The 16,899-nt window shown below is 40.2% G+C and overlaps 1 protein-coding gene across 1 annotated transcript in view; it reads left to right on the top strand.

The window, feature by feature from the left end:
• The window catches only part of RAPGEF5 (Rap guanine nucleotide exchange factor 5), a 157,462-nt gene that overhangs the window by 105,231 nt on the left and 35,332 nt on the right, over nucleotides 1–16,899 (top strand). Inside the window, exon 12 of the mRNA XM_038128762.1 lies at nucleotides 16,378–16,456. Within this exon, the coding sequence (XP_037984690.1) occupies nucleotides 16,378–16,456 (79 nt within the window). The remainder of the gene's footprint in view (nucleotides 1–16,377; nucleotides 16,457–16,899) is intronic.

Genomic DNA, 16,899 nt, shown 5'->3' with positions numbered 1-16,899 from the left:
CTCTGCTTGCTGTGTAGCTGAATAAACACAATTGCTTGAGAAGGTCTGGGGCCTTGGCAAGCTGCTGCCAGCACACTCTGGGTTACCAGGTGCAGCAGAGCCAGGCTCTGCCCTGCCCTGACAGTGGCTGCTGCCTTCTCTAGCATAGTCAAGGGGAAGGGAGGAAAAAGAGCAGATGAGACAGCAGCTGTTAAAGGCCAAATTTGCTGTGTGCTGGAAGAGGTTGGCAGGGTGTTGTGCTGTGGTTTGTGATGTTTTGCTAGGTTTTGATTTTAGTGGGCAAGGGAGAAGATTGGCTGTTGGATGTAGAACTAGGTGGTTGTAGTAGGAATACTTTTGTGAGAGAGGAGGGGCCTGTCTTAAAAGGAGATAATGGAGCAGAATGCATTGAGCATAAATTCAGAAGCTCTGTGCTTTAACTGCAATTGGTAAGCTCATAATGCAGGCTTTAAATTGCTGTTGCTTTTTTTAGAGGGAAAGGTTTGATTCAGTTTAGCATTACTTGGGGTATATAACATCTTTTATGAGAGTCTATGTAGTTGGCATTGGAGACAGTCCTGCTTGTTTTTTTAGAGTCAATTTTGATGCTTTCAAAGATTGAAATAGGAGTAGAATTACAGCACTTTGACAGCCAAAGGTTTTCATGAGATGTCAGTTGTCCTCATGGAGTATAGCTGGCTGGCACTGACAGAAAGCTTTTCAGAATAGCATCAGTTACTGCAATAAAATACATTACTTGTCCCATCTTCTAGACAAGGTGAAAAATACCGATGTGAGCTGTAGCTGTGGCAGCAGCTCACACCACTATCTCCCAAGCCAGGCTGAGATCATGAGATGACCTTGTCTTAGTTCAGAAAAGCTTGTGAGATCCTTCTAAAACCAAGATCATGCTCTCTCTATGATGTGAAAATGTGATGGCTACAAGGACACTGAGTGCAAAAACATTTTAGGGTGAGAGTTTGGGGAAAATAGATGAATGTAAAAAAAGTGTCAGCGTTGATGAGTCTAATTTTGATGGAAGCTAATAATAAAATACTTTGGTTTTCTTGTGATGGCAATTGGCATGAAATGTGATTTTATTCCTTTGCTTGAACTTGAGATTTGATGGAGATATAAATTGCCAGAATGAGAGATGTAATCATGGAGAAATCCTGCTGTCTGACTTGGGACTGCTGGAAGCTTTTATACTTCGCGTTTTATTGCTTTTCAGTTTCTTTCCTTTTTTCCTTTTTCTGCACTCTGCATCCTCCTCCTGCCATTATCCCTCCTCCTCTCACTGCCCACAATGCTCTGCCAATTCCACAAGCAGCCTTTCTTTAACCCTCTTCACATCCGTTTCTTGGAATTTAGGGGTAGTTGACCTCTCTCTAGGAACCACTGCAGTTAAAATGAGAAAACCAGTCTTGGTTTTGTTCTTTCCCAGCCGTGAATTCAGAGCCCTGGCATCAATGAAATAAAGAAACCCTTGTTGGATTTCATTCCCTGCCCCATAGGAGCCTTGTCCATGGGATTTTGTTTGTTGATACTGTTGGTAACATCATGGGGGATGCACAGCCACAAGCTGGAAGCAAACAAATGACAGTGAAAAACAACCACAAACAAATAGCATTTGTCAGATTCCCGTTGTCAAAGGGTTTTCATTCAAAGCCTTAAAGCAGCAGTGGCCCTGTAGCATTGCCCTAAAGTGTGAAAACCACCAAGAATGGGTAAATGCAAGCATTTTGCTTATAAGGTGACCCCATCTCCTCTTACTGTCTGTAGATGTTAGCTGTCTCTGTGTCTGTAGAGTTTAACTCCGTATCAGGCAGGTGGAAAATTTCCATCCTGGTACCTGCCATAAAGCAGTGCAGGGAGGCTACAACAGGCTGATTTAGCAGTTCAGCACACACATGCATCCCACTTTCTGGCAGGCACAATGCCTCCTCACTTCCACTTCAGCTAGACAGGCCCTGAACAAAGAGGCTCCATGGGGGCAGCCAGGTGGTTCTTAGGATGGAAAGGCAGGTGCAGACCTCTCTGGTCTGCTGCAGCCCAGCCTGTTGTGAGAAGGCAGCCCTGGATATGCTGCGGGCTCCTCGCTGTCCTCTCCCCTGGATGTCCCTGGAGGAGGCCAGGGAAGCAAAGGGACACTGTCTATTCCCTCCTTGCTCTCCTTGTGCACTGTAGGGCTCCTAGGCCACAGCAGCTTGTGAACGCCTTGGAGGCTCTGTCAGTGCTGGGGCTGCTGATGGACTCAGAGCCCTTCCCCAGGGCAGCGTGACACCCTGGGGAACCACGGCCATCATGGGACCTCTGAGGTCTGCTGCGGGCAGAAGCCCCAAAGCACACAAGGAGATTTTGGGATGTGATCAGTTGGGAAAGCTGGGCATGTTGGACAAGCAAAGTCTAAAACTGTAGGCAGGGGAAGGTTTCTGCCAGCTGAAACTGGGCTTCTCCCATTGCCAAGAAGGCATTTTCTTGTGGTGTATGTACTAGCAGTGGCTTGAGGGAAATTTTGTTACAGTCTCCATCATGATGGCCCATCTCTCCAGGCAAATCCGTCATGGCCTGCTTGTGCAGCTTATGTAAATACTTTGAACAGGTTTTTTTCTTTGATGTGTGAGTACAGATCATGCTATTATTAATGAGAATCTAATCTCCCTTCTGGGGTGAGGTTTTTGACATGCAAATGGGCCATGGGACATTTGATGTTACATCATAGTTTAATGGATAGGAAATTTGTTCAGGGAGCCAAGGTTAGTACGATGTAATTTGGGAAGCTACAACTATGTTCTTGATTACAAAGAATGGTAAATATTTGATAACAGTTTTCTAAAAGCATCTGGAAAACAAGAAAATGCCATCAGCTTTGCAAGAAACTGCTGTACTGTGTTTTCTTGACAAATGGAGAGGATTCAGCTCTTCCTGGAGCTTATGGTCATATATCTGGGATGAGGGAGTTTACAGCAAAGGGTAGGAGCAGGTGCCCAAAGTGCTGCTATTTGTAGTGTTTGGAAGAAAGCCAGCTCCTCTTCTGACCCCCTGTGACTTAGGGGAGTCCTGAGTATGCATCAGGGCAGAGATACCAGGAAAGTCTGTCATTGACCATACACAAACTCCGCTGAGGTGAATGTCAGTTTTGTGAACCCTTACTGCAGAGAATGTCAGCTCTGTACAATCAAGCTCCTAATGAAAGAAGAATTTCAAATGGGAAGTGAATGCGCCACTTCCTCTGCTAATCTGAGAATCCAGAGGTTCACAGCATTTGGCTTGACTATTCATGATCTATTTACCTTTTAAAATTCAGGCGTAGGCATGTGTGTGATGATTTATTCCTCCTTGTAATTGGATACAGCGATTAAATGAGCTTGCATATTATAGTTCATTGTCCTTCTGGGATGTGCGCTACTGTTTCTTCAGAACAGCAGCTCCTAATGGAATTAATTCCAGCTCCTGTATGTTTACTGTAATCAGTGATGTGTTTCTAAAAACTGATATGGAAAATCACTTTTAAATATATGTTCTTATATATGAAGTATTCATCTAGCTGAAGGGTGATATGTAATCCTCAGAGTCTTCCTTTGAGATGCTTTGCTACCTTCTCTGACAGGTTCTTTAGGAACAATAAATACATGCTCACTATTTTGTAACCTGAAAGAGGCTGTAGGAAGTGTTACACCTAGCAGAAGTGTTTACCAGGCTGCAGCCATGGCAAAGTGATTGCAGTCTGAGGCTGTCATCTCATAACTGATGATTTCCCATGGGCTAAGCAGTGGTGATGTAGAAAGCATACTGCTTCTTAGTAAGAAAAACGATTTTTTAATAATTGCATTTAATGACTAATTGAGTAAGCAAATCAGTTTAATAAAAAAGAATCCTGAGAAATTATGCTGTTAGCTTATTTAATTTGAAGAGGGTTTGAAAAACTGATAGGCAAAGGCATTTTGCAGTGGGATCACCATCTGACTCACATTTGATGGTGTTGGCCACCAGCATTGGTGGTGTCTGCATGGGGCAGTGGGTTTGTGTACTCAGCCTTGGCTGGTACCTTCCCCCTCTCCTGAGCCCATATCTGCCTGCTTTTCTCTGTACACTGGCACAATAAAGCACGTTTTATGAAGACACTGCTGGCACTTAGAGCCTAAAAGAGCTATAGAAATGAAAGATGGCAGTGAGCACTAGTCAGGTGCTGTAGTGGTGAAACGTGGTCACAGAGCAGATGATCTGTTACTGCAGTTTTTGATTCTTACCTTTGTCCCTAACATTGTGTGCATCAGATACATGTGTGCTTGTGCAGAAAGGTGAGGTTTACCTGGCAGCCAAGGAGAGAGATTCCTCTGTGCCCTGTGAAAGTCCAGGAGATAGCTGGGTGTCTTGATGAAGGGCTAAAAATTGAACATTTTCAGTGAAATACAGAATGCATCTCCTGCATTAGATGCTTTCCAGTGTGTGCATGAAAGACACAGTATGTCATAAGACTTGGAAGAGAAGGAGACAAAGGAAGAAAGGTGGACTATACCAGTCCAAAGTTATTCCTATCTGAGAGCTGTGTTTTGCATCTGTTTGTTTTTTGTTTGTTTTTTTTTTTTGTGAATGAATCAATAAATAGCACTAAAAATCTGAAATCATGTCAAAAGTGAATACAAACCTTTAGAAAATTACCCCACTGTATTGCAAGGAACCAGATTGCACACAAACACAGTTCAGCTGCCACAGGAGAATATGCCCATGCAGGTGTTTTAATACTTACAGGCAGCTGAACTCTGGATAATATCTGTTCCTCATGTCTTACCCCTGTATGATCTTTAAACAGTGCAAGTAAGAACCTTCGTGATTGCTTTCATTCAGCTGTCAGCACAGGGTTGTACTGACAAACACAATTGTTTGAAGTTTTTCGATGTTCTTAATACATATGCAGACTATGTGCAAGGCATTTTCTTATTGCTGTCTTCCATTAAGTTGTGATAATAATGAGCATAAAAGCTGTCTTTAATTACATGTTAACCTGTCACTGGAATGATATGGGTGTCTCCGTGTAGCAAGTACAATTTCAGGGCATAATTTAAGGACCTATATCTTATAAATAAGTCTACACTTAGTGTGACAATGTATTTTAACACCACCATTGTGAAATTCATCAGATTTTTTTGGCACCCATTCACCACCTGGGGAAGCAAAATGCAGCTGTCTTATGAGTGCTCTGGTGCCCATTGTTCTGGTTTTATACTGTGAAGCTGTGCTTCACTGCCCTGGGGAAAGGGGAGTAAGACAGGTGTGGAAATGCAAGATGGAAGGATGGCCCTATTTGGTTTTTGGGTTCTCATGGATGTCACGTCCCTCGTGCCACCCTCCCTCCGCTGTGCATGTGTTGTTAAATATCGAATAAGTGATTTCTGAGCTATCTGAGAATTGTTTGCCCATCAGCCTGAAGTATTGTACACCCTGGGCAAAATGCTGGAGGTGGCATCCTTCACCACAGCAGTGACATTGCAGTATGCTGGTGTCTGTCTGGGTCTGCTGTGGGCTTTGCAAGATGTATGCCTCCCTCCCTTCTGCCCTCTCCCCAGCAGAGCCTGTATCACATCACAATCATGCAGCACCTTTGCCAGGCCTTTTTCCTCCATATGTCAGAAGATGTTAAGTGAGACTCTGCTTTTGAGGTTACATGACAGTGGGCCACAGCTGTGTATGCAAGACCCTAACCTAGTGTGCGTGACCCGATACACCAAAAATATCTCACCACTTGACCTTTTCTGTGTTGGAAGAAGTGTGTGGTCTGCTCATTAGTCTACTGCATGCTATGCCCATCTTGTATAGAAATTTGGACCAAATTAAACAGATGAAAATGCCATAATTCCCTTTGTAGGCAATTCTGTCAAATCTACAGAAGCCAGGGCAATTTGCCAGTGGAGGCTTTGTGGTGCTAGGCTTCCCTGAAGAGATGCTGTGATGTTTACTGCACATGCTCCAGTGCCACATGTTGGGGGGTTTGCACTGCTTAGCATATTTATGATAATTTGGCTCCCAGGGGCAAACAAGATACTCCTTATACCTCCTTCCTTGGACTGAAGCACAAAGAAATTTCCCCTTGCTGCTTTGTAGGGGGGGAAATAATAGATCAAAGCTTCTTGCTAAACGCTTTCAAAAATACACAGTGTGGATCTGTACATTTCTGTTCCCCTAAGGGACCCATCCCTCTGGTTGTATGGGAAGCAGTTAGCAGCCGGTGATGGGATAATGCTGCATGCTGAAGTCTAGGCATTGTACCTGACCTGCAGAGCTTTAGGTGGGCACTGCCAGTAGTGTGACCTGTCCTTTATCCATGCCATGTACCAGCATGGAATGTATTCTGGTCACTATACTGTAGTTGTCATAATCTGCTGGACTGGATGTTGTCCAAGTGGATTTGGAAGTAAAGCCTTTTGGGGCTAATAGTATCAACTTGAAAATAATGCCAATTAAGAGTTTTTAAATATATGTATCCAAATATATATGTAATTTTGGGGTGCAAACGGAGAATTTGGGCTCATGTTCTCAGAAATGTCACTGAGAAGCAGACTGTTTTAAAGCATCTCAACGATTTAGAAATTAGGAGCTCACAAGCATTTTTTGAAGATGCGATGATTTTTATGAGTATATATAATATTAGATTTGAAGATTACTGTTTCCTAGGAGTAGATTTTCCAATTCAGCAATGACAAAGACATGCTGAACTTGAAACTTTGTTATTCTTCAATGCCACGTAAGTGTTGGACAGCAAAGATGAAAAGAATAAAGATTAGGTGCATCTTTCTTTGTATTATCTTTCTGAAAGCTGAATGTGGGATTTTCAGGCTCCCTTTAGACTGGAATGTGTTCTGGACTCATGGACCAGGCAAAAGGCTCAAGCAGCCTTAAGGCACCTTAGAATACCCAATTGGTAGGGCCAGGCTTCCAGTGGCAGAGGGGAGAGAGGGTGCATTGTGCACCCTGTCTGTGCACTGCTGGCAGTTGCTGGAGGATGGCTGTATGCTGTGCTGCCACCAGGCAACAAAAAGTCCTGTGCTGCTGGCACTGCTGAGGCAGTGGCAGCTCTCAGTGGCACCTGGAACTTGTGTCACTGTGGGTTCTGAGCTGGAGACATTGCATCTCCTTGGTTGTCTGAGCAGGAGGGTGATGGCACTGGTGCAAAGAAGTTCCTGTGCAAGACAGAAGCAGAAAAGTAGAACATTGCCTTGTACTTGCTCATACAACTTTCAGTGAGCCACCCCAGTGCCTGGGGTGCCAGGCAATGTGCAAGCTGGAGGTGCAAACCCAGGAGGGCACATTGCAGCAGGCTGTGCTCAGGCAGCTGGTCTGCGGGCAGAAATATGAAAGGGAACCATTAAGTCTTTCATCCTCTGTCCTGCTGCTTCAGGCAATCCTGGCCTGGGTGGCTTATTATAATCAATCAATGGAAAGAGAGGATGGGGTTTTCTCCTTAAGTACTTTGGGAGATGCCTGATGTGAACAAGGAGTGTCTGCCTTCTGCTTGTGTGAGGATTTCACATTTCACATGTGCATTAGAATACCTCCCTTTACTGTCAAGTTTCACTGCATGGAAAGCTTCAGTGTTGTAGTTGCAGCAGTCAAAGGCACTTTTTTAACAAAAAGTATCAATAGCTTAGAGTGGCTGCTGTAGGCAACATTTCTAATGCTCCAAAATGTGTAAGGCGTAGAGGATTTGTCCAATAATTTCAAGTAACCCTGACCATTATAGCTGCACATGAATCACCAGGGCTCCCTCCCACCTGGGGGAAAAAGAGAGCTTCAGATTTCTGTGTGGAAAAATTAGTGTCTCATTAAAGCAGGACAAGTTTGACATTTGCTCTCTGCCTGTGGTTTCAGGGCTTTTTGTTTCTCCAACAAAATAAGAAGCTGCTCCAATACATGTGATAGCAGCAACTGGAATGCAACTTTAGGAGCATCTTTGACCTTACCAGACAGAATGTGTTTAATTCATTCTGCAGATGTTAAAATACTGCCAGAAATTTCTGGGAGATGACCTTAGAAATGATTCCTAGTTCTGACTTTTGTCCTCCAATAAAAAAATGTGGTTGTACAAGTTAAATATCTTGCCCTTATGTATTTTAGTTTTCTAACCTAATGCCAGAAATAAATGTCTTGCTCTTTATTCCTTTGTGCATTGATTTCTCAGTGCCTTGGTGGTTAGGTGACATAACTACTATAATTGTTTTAATACATTAGCAGCAAATTATATATTGATGTTCTTTTTTTTCATTGACCTTTCTTTCTCAACATCATTTTCATTTTTTTTTGCTTCATGCTGTGTCCATGGTGGCATAGCACTATTAGAGGATTCGATTTTGAATTAAGGGCTAATCCTGCGAGGTCCTGAGCACCATTGCCATCTGCTGAATGCAAGGGAGGTTTGGGACCTCTCAGACATGAACAATATCTTGCTAGATCAGATAGCAATTTGCATTTACTGTTTGTGCTCAGAGACATCCTGACATTTTTAGTAAATTGCTGTGGAATTACAGATTACTGAGAAACTTCTACCTTTGAAAAGAGTTGCTGCCATCAAATCGTTTTTCCGTTTCTGCAGAACAAGCATTTTTCTGATTACAGCTCAACTCTCAAACACAGGACCTGTGTTTGCATTGCTGAAAGGTTTCAGAGCATTCCATAGTATTTATTATATGAACTAAACCACACAAAAAATCTATGTGTACTATTGCCTTCCTTGAGGTGTGTTATAATTTTTCTCATTTTGCAGAAGGGAGGAAGAGGTGTGACAAGAAATTATCAAGGCTCTGAGCTGTCAGCACTGAGAGGCTGAAAAACTTGGAAATGCTTTGCTGTAGCCCTCATTTTGTTTAATTTGAACTAAGTGACTGATTATTTAAGATAGAAAAAACTGTTTATTCCCTATAGAATAGTAAGTAATCAGCATCCATTTTACTCAGGCACAGGGCTCGTCTGTCTGTTTGCCCAGCTGTAACCCCATCTCATAGGGCTGCTTTTCTTGATGACTGTGAGAGATGCATGTCGTAACTGTTTCTGATCAGGATGGTGTTGCTAACCCCATCAGAGAATATTTTCTTTCTAAAAAAATATTTCCAGTATGAGCTATGAGGTCAGAAGGTGCATTAGTGTCATTGATCCCAGCTTTTCAGTCATAGCAGGATAAAAATTCTAAAGGATTCAGCTGCTCTAGCATTTTTTCCCAAATATATTCTGGGGGATGAGCTTTGCAAAATGTTAGAGAAATTTGTCAGGTCCTGCAGGGTAGAGATGATGCACTGAATGTAAATGAGAGTAGAGTTGTTGATGATTATTTCATTTGTAATTCTGGCTAATACTGGTAAGTGTATTAACATAAGGAGATGTCAGAAGCTGACCATATGGTCATCTTATCATCTTTGCCATAGTCACAAATGGGAAATGGCATAGCTAGAGGGTTTTAGAATTTGTTCTGTGTTGTCTAAAATACATTTTTTTTCTCTTCTTCTTTGTCTTTTTCAAAAATATCCCCTCCTCAAGCACCAAAGAGATTTCATTATCACACAAAAGTCCCTCAGAATTTGCATTGATGTTTGAAAAATGTGTGTGCAGCCCCACTTGTATTTCATGCTGCTGGAGTTCCTAGATGCTGACAAACAATATAAACCAACCAACTAAAGTTCTTACAGGATGAGGATGAGGAAGCTATTATGACCTTTTTTATTTGTTACATTTCTGAAAGATAAGTTGAGCAGGAAGGAAGGACGCTTAGTGATTTCTTCTGCTTGGAAAGCAGAGGGTTTAGACTGTTATATTTTTAATTCAGTGCGTGGTTTTCTTTCTCTGAGTTTAATACTCTCATACACATAGTGACAGTGATGGCTACTCTGTAGCATGACTGAAGCTTGCCACTATGGTGGCAAGAGTAGTTTTCACCTATGAGTTACTGAGTTCCAGTGGCTTGTTAATTCAGGCAATTTTTTTTCTCTTTTTTGTTGTTGGTGTTTGGTTTTTTCTTCAATCTCCATACAGGTTTCGCCTCCACCAGCAAATCTTTGGAGAAAGCTGAATCACTGCTTTGCATAAAGGGGAAAAAGACTTGCATTCCAGTGCTTTATCTATATTTTCTTATAATCCGATTTAGTGTGGAATACACGCCTGAAAAACCTTTAAATCTTTCTGTAATTCTTGCACAACCATTCACAATGGATTTGTACAGTGCAAAGTCTAAGAGATTTGGGTTCAGAATAGTGATAAGTAAAAACAAACAAACAAACAAAAAAACCCCCAGATTACTTGTTTTTCTTGTTTAACAGATTTCACTGTCAGTACCCTCTCCCCAACTAACAGTACATTACATATAAAGTCTACAGAGAAAAGAATATAGAGTCTATATGCACAGAGTCTATGTGCTTATACTCCTCTGTATAGAGGAATTTGCCTTTTGTATGCCATGCAGCTATAAAGAAAAAACCTCAATGCATTGGATGTTTTAAATCTTTTTATTGCCTTGTTTTGCATAGCATTATTTTTTTCATAGTATTTAAATAAGCATGTAATGGAAAGGATAAAATATGGAAAAATGAATGCTACAGAGAGTGGAAAGGACAGAGCCTGAAAAGTTGCTCTGTAAAGTCTGATATGAAAAGAGAATGGTTCTTGTCATCTCAGCAGTCTGTTTGTCACTGAAGGTGGGAGGACTTGTTTGGCTTATTTTTCTGCTTTTGATTGTTTGCTTTTTTTTGTTGTTGTTGTTTTTGGGGTTTTTTATGGTAGCCATTGAGAACTAACAAACCAAAATCTATTCAGGATGTAGTAGTGTGATCTGAAAACCAGGACAAACTGGAATTTGTCATCAAGTTATCTCTTCATGTGTGTATAAAGGGATTAATGACTCAGGCATTAGGAATAATTATATCTGGCTTAGCTGGCCAGTATCTCTAATATTAGCAGTAGGTCAATAGGTGTATTCTAAATGCAGCCTGAGCTACTGGATATGTCTGTAATGTAGATGTATATGACTGTTGGTTCAGCTGTGGTGGTCTAAAGATGCTGGTTGATGCACATGCAGGCTAGTAAATAATATGGGAACATATAGATTGCTAGGTGGGTAGTTAGAGATCTGTAGCAATCTATAATACTTGAACTTTTCCATACTTTTCATTCTTTGCTCATTCTATGAGATAGCTTTTTTTATATTTGCTTTTTAGAGCTGTCCCTAAATATATCTAATTGAATCAAATGAATTCAACTTCTACTCAGTGTGACAAAGGCATTTCCTTTAGATTAAGTATCTTCGAATTTATATTACGAGTCATTAAAGTGAGGCTGCTCCACTGGTGCCTCATACCACTGCAGTAGTTTAGGAAAATGCTCCAGTTTGAGAAGAGGGTACAGATGGTTGATGTGGCAAGTAGAGTACTGAAAAGTTGCCAAGAAGAGTACTGCCTGTCCCGATTTGTTAAGTGTGTGTCACAGATGATATTTCTTTACAGTTCTGTATTAATTTCTGTCCTAAACCTTAGTAATTGATAGCCTGCTTAGAGAGCAGCATGGAGAAAGGAGAAAATAAACCATTGGAAAATCAGATGTGGTGTGCAAACCCACGTAGGAAACCCATCTTTTCCTCCTGGCATTTATAATTGTACCATCACCTTGAGCTGGTATTTGTAGAGCTGTCTTCTCAGAGAGAAAGGGTTTCTCCTGTTGGAGAGGTAGGTGGGAACACAGAAAGCAGCAGGGAATCCTGTCTGGTTTTTTAGTAGGTGGGAATATATGATGTGTTGTTCATCTAAATATTTTATAATTTCCTGTCTCTGGGACCGTAGGTCCCCCTACCCCACCAAATTCCCCATTGTTGCTGTTGGCTGTCATCACCCTATACACTCAATACAGTTGCAATTTCTCATGTAGATGTGTTGCTGGCTCCTTCAGGAAGCAGCTGAAAGCAGATTCTCCCTGGATGTTTCACATGGGTGAGAGTGTCTCTATACTGCTCTTTCAGCCACCCTGAATGTGTCTTGCAGAGGGACTTGTCCATTGCAGAGGAATGGGAGGAGCAGTACTAACTGTTCCTGGTAAAGCTGTGTCCATGCTTTATTTCACTTGGGAGGAGGAAGGGGCTCATAGCCTGGGAGAAACTGTCTCAGCAGAAGCTGGTGCAAATTGATTATTTAATAACAAACAAGCACAGTGCCTGCTTTTTTATTATTTTTATGCTTATGGAACTCACACAGAATTGGTGTGGTGAGATTACTGCCTAAGGCTGCGCCCAAAGAGCTGCAAGAGCAGGAGGCCATGGGACTCATGCTGGTTCTGTTGCATGTCTTAATGAAGCTTTAAAATGCTTGAAATTGTCTTTGAAATGAAATATTCCATAGCTGCAATTTAACTCCAGACTTTGTAATAATTAGTTAGCCAAATAAAGGAAAATTGTGAGGAACAAAGAAAAGTTAGGTTGATGGCTGGAAGAAAAAGTTTAAATAAAAAAATCATGAGAAAGAGAAAAAAAAAGTAGCATCACAGGCATCTGCACCAAGATTTCCCTTCCAATGTCTTTTCTGACTATTACTGTGAATTTTATTCTCCCTGTTTGCTACAAACATCAGAAAAACTTTTTCTGTAGGAATGATAGGGAAAATTGTCACAAATTTAGGCAGAAACTGGAACACGGAGTAAAATTTTAAAAGGGGTATGCATTTCACTGCCATTCTGAGTGAGGGTATGGTGAACTGTAAATTATTAATGAGTTGACTGGAATTGCCTTTTGTAACTCTTAAATCAAATGTGACTAAACAGAAAAATCTCAGAAAGACTTTTGTTTGTAATTGTCAGCCCAACTTGTACAGTTACGGCTCTTCCTCATTCAAATTTATTGCTCTTAGTGGCCTTTAGTAACAGAATGAATAATATGCTGTGAATAAATCCTCTCATAGTTACCCTTTTTCTCTCCATCTGTAGATTAAGACCAGCAAATCATCATTTGTGGACACATATTAATGTCCAAAAGTGTCTGACAAATGCGCAGTTGTTTGTTTTGAGCAAATTATTTTTGAAGTATGAGTACACCCTCAGGTTTTGTGTTCCTTCTATGACATGAAAAAATATTCTGGAATGAGTTTAAATTACAGGGCATTTAGGAAGAAAATATAGAAGATAGTTACAGTGAACAGTAAGACTTCAGGGAAATACCTACAAACTAGTTCAGGCATTTTAAAATATGAATATTATTGTTAAGTCTTTAGGTGATGTCTGCAAAATCTTGCCAAAGCACTTTCATTGCTTACTTGTTAAAGTAATTTAATGGATGAGTGGTGCCATTAATGGACCACATGTATAATCCAGACTTTTTTTGTTCAAAACATTCCTCTAGGGTTTAAATTTCTAAACATGTTCAGAGGCAATTTGAAGAAATTTAGCCTATACACAAGCGGTATAAAACATAATTTATTAACTTTTCTTCTTAGCATTTCTTCTGCATTTAGAGGATAAAAGAAATCACTGTGTATACATATGGGCAACTTTAAGTGTTCTGAGTGATATATCTTGTTTTGATGGGGTTGTTAGAAACCAGAAACTGAATGGAAGGATGTGGAGATGGAGATGGAGATGAACAGAGGGATTAAAACTAATTGTAAATTATCTGAGCAAATGTACAGTTCCAGACTTTCCATCACTGTTTGGTTTGTTGTAGGTTTTGGGATTTGGTGGGTTTTTTTTGAGAGAGAATTGCATTAGAAATGTCTGTAACATAGCTCTTGAAAGAAAAGAAAACAAAAAAGCAAGAAACTGACATTATAATAAAACCAGTCTTTCTTTCCATCCCAACACTTTGGGGTGCTGGAAGAATTGATATCTGGAAAGCAGGTTATCAGGTAATAGAAATAAACATATAAGTCCTTTTCTAAACACCAGTTATTATGATAAAGTCACACTCTTTTGAACAATTAGAGAAGTATTTGATAATATTGCCGTTTTGCTTCAACAAGGAGTCGATTTATTTTCCGAACACATGGCTGTGTTTTGCTGAAACTCAGATGTCACCTACACAGAGTAGGAAATTAGGGAAATAATCTGGTGTAAACATCTCTTTGACTTTGTGAGGATCACTACACAGTCACATAGTTCAATAAAGAACTAAAATGTGTTTGTTGACTCCAAGCTCAGCTGTTTCCAAATAAATGTTTGTGAAACCTCCAAATTTAATAGCCTCATTGTACCATCCAAAAGACGTGCAATAGAATGAATAGATGACCTTTCAGATAGAGAACAAGCTGTTCACCATGTCTTTTCATTTACTGAGACAAAATACTCTTTTTCTGCAGAGATAATACTTTCCACCATTTTTAACAATGTTGGGTAGAATAAAGAGTTTAATTGTTTTGCTTCTGAGTGCAAGGAGTTTAACCTATGCCTCCTTAGATCAGGACTCTTTCTGGACCAACAGTGTTATATGCATTGAGTGAGACAGACTTATTTTAATTCTTTCAAAAGACACTGGAGGTATTTTGAGTCCCATGCTCACAGGGTGGGATGTCATTAGCTATCCATCCATGTTTATCCACGTGACATCTGTCTTTGAATGATACATGGATGAATTCTCATTGCCATTGTGCACCGCAGCTGTGGGATCAATAATTTACTGATAAGGTCCAAAGCAGCTGTAACAGAAATTGGTCTAAATTATTGTGAAATTGTAGCCTTGCTGTGGAAAGCTGCTGGGGTGGTCTCAGTTGCACACTTGTACAAAAGCACTAGCTTTGACTGGAACAGATCACAAACAAATAGGGAGAAAATCAGGATACAGAAATCAGGGCTTGTCTTTCTCATGTGAGGTGTGGTTTGGCCCTTAGCGTTTGCAGTTGTAAATCCACCACTTAAATCACAGCTTAGTGTGGTGCTAACTAATATCAGCTAGTTATACTGGTAAAATATTTTTGCTCTACAGTATAACTGAAATCACTTCTTTTATTGTTCAGCCTCTGTCCATGTTACTATTCTTAGCTGAAAAAAACCAGAGCTGTTCTCTTGTTAAAGGAAACACAGTGTATTTGCTGAAATTAGAATAAGTACAGTCAAAAGGAATCCCTCAAAACTTGAGGAAAATCTTACCATTTGGGAAAAAAAAACCCCCAAAACCCCAAGAAACACTAGAGAAAGAAACAGCCATTTTTATTTTGTGGTTACAAAAACCAATTACATTGTCTGTTTGCAATAAAGAAAAGATTTTGTTGTGTGAACCAAATACTCTAGATCATGCTTTGTGCATGAGTAGTTTACTAAAATTGGAATCAAATTTGTTTAAAAATTTTATAATAATTTCATTTGGAAGGGAGCTGTGAAATCATGTGGTCCAACCTGTGCTGGAAGCAGCTTCAGTTAGACCAGGATGCTCAGAGGTTCGCACAGGCAAGCTCTGAATATAGGGATATTGGACACTGCAGGTAGCCTGTCATGTTGGGCCTCCTCACAGGAGATAAAAATAAGTATCTCAATCTAGACAAATTTTCTTTTGTTACCATCTCTGATGGTTGCCCCATATAATTTTGTAGCACACCTCCAGGAAAAGTCTGGCTTGGTCTTATCTCAATTCTGCCGCTGGGGTTTTGAAGACCACCATGAGATTACTTTGAGCCTTGTCACCCAGGAGTAAACCTAGTGATGTGTGCAGTAAAGGTTTGGAAAAATCCTAAAAATAGTGTGATATGGGAATGAGGAATGAAAAAGTGACACTGAAATCCTAAACTGTTCATTTGTCCTGACAACATGAGGTGCTACAGCTTCAGTGTGTAGGGATGAGGGATGGTGTGTTAGCAACTATCTTTAGCCTGATAGAAACCAGGAGGAGAAAAAACCTTCATTAGTACAATTGAACAAACCTTAGAGAAAACTTCTCAGCACTTACAGTGGTGCACACAAGACTAACCAACCATCTAAAAATTTGAATGTATTTGTTTCATGGTTCTCAACTACTGTGCATAGATGTTAATCACAGTTCATGGCCATGCTAGTTTTTTTCTCTTATTATTAAATGGTATTCTTCTGAATTTCCAGAACAAGCTAATGTGTGGAAAGGCTGCTTTGTGTGCATCTGAGCTAACCAGGATGGCAGTGTTTGTTAGGCAGTGTTATAAGGACTCTTTCTTACTGGTTCCTGAACTATGATGAAGTATTTTGTGCTTGTCGGTGCTTTGGGAGCTGAGGATGTACTTGTTAAATAAAGGAACTGATCTCTGCAGTAGCAACACATTATTAACTTTTTGAAACTTAAACCTTCATGTATTCTGTATTCTTTGGGGTTTTTTTTTAAGGGCAGGGGTCCTGTTCCTACCATGCACAGTAACAGGAGTAGATACTTTCTTCCTGCTCTTGCTAATGTATTGTACCTTGGGCTTTTTTTGTCTTCCTCTGCAGAAACTCTCCTGGATGATTTCCTTCTCACATACACAGTTTTCATGACGACTGATGACTTGTGCCAGGCCCTTCTGAGGCAATATCCTTTTACTGAAGGTTGTATTCACGGGGGTCACACATTTACTTATAGTTTTATCTGTTGTTGAGCCTTGTGTCAAAGTTACATGCCTGGTTTTGAGACAAATGCCTAACTCATAGCAACAATTCAATTTTATGTCAGCTTTGTTTGAAGATAAATAAACTTTTATAATGGTGACAAGGTAGAATTTAAATAGGGGTTAAAACCTCCCCAGGTTATGTTAGTTCATAGAATGCCTACATGTGCATAATACACTACAGAATACATAAGGAGAAAAGGTAAAGAATTTTACAGTCTCTGCTCCTTTTATCATGTAATACAGGGTATAAGTCTTAATTTATTCTGAGATAAAATATTTATTTTCATGTATTTCTAACGACTTTGATAGGTTACGAAATGTGTCAATGTTTGAATAAACTTGTGGCTATAAAATGAACTATTTG

This window comes from Motacilla alba, chromosome 2 (assembly GCF_015832195.1).
Source record: "Motacilla alba alba isolate MOTALB_02 chromosome 2, Motacilla_alba_V1.0_pri, whole genome shotgun sequence".
Taxonomy (NCBI): domain Eukaryota; kingdom Metazoa; phylum Chordata; class Aves; order Passeriformes; family Motacillidae; genus Motacilla; species Motacilla alba.
Note: the sequence above shows the minus strand (reverse complement) of the source record. Positions and strands in the feature narration are given on the sequence as shown.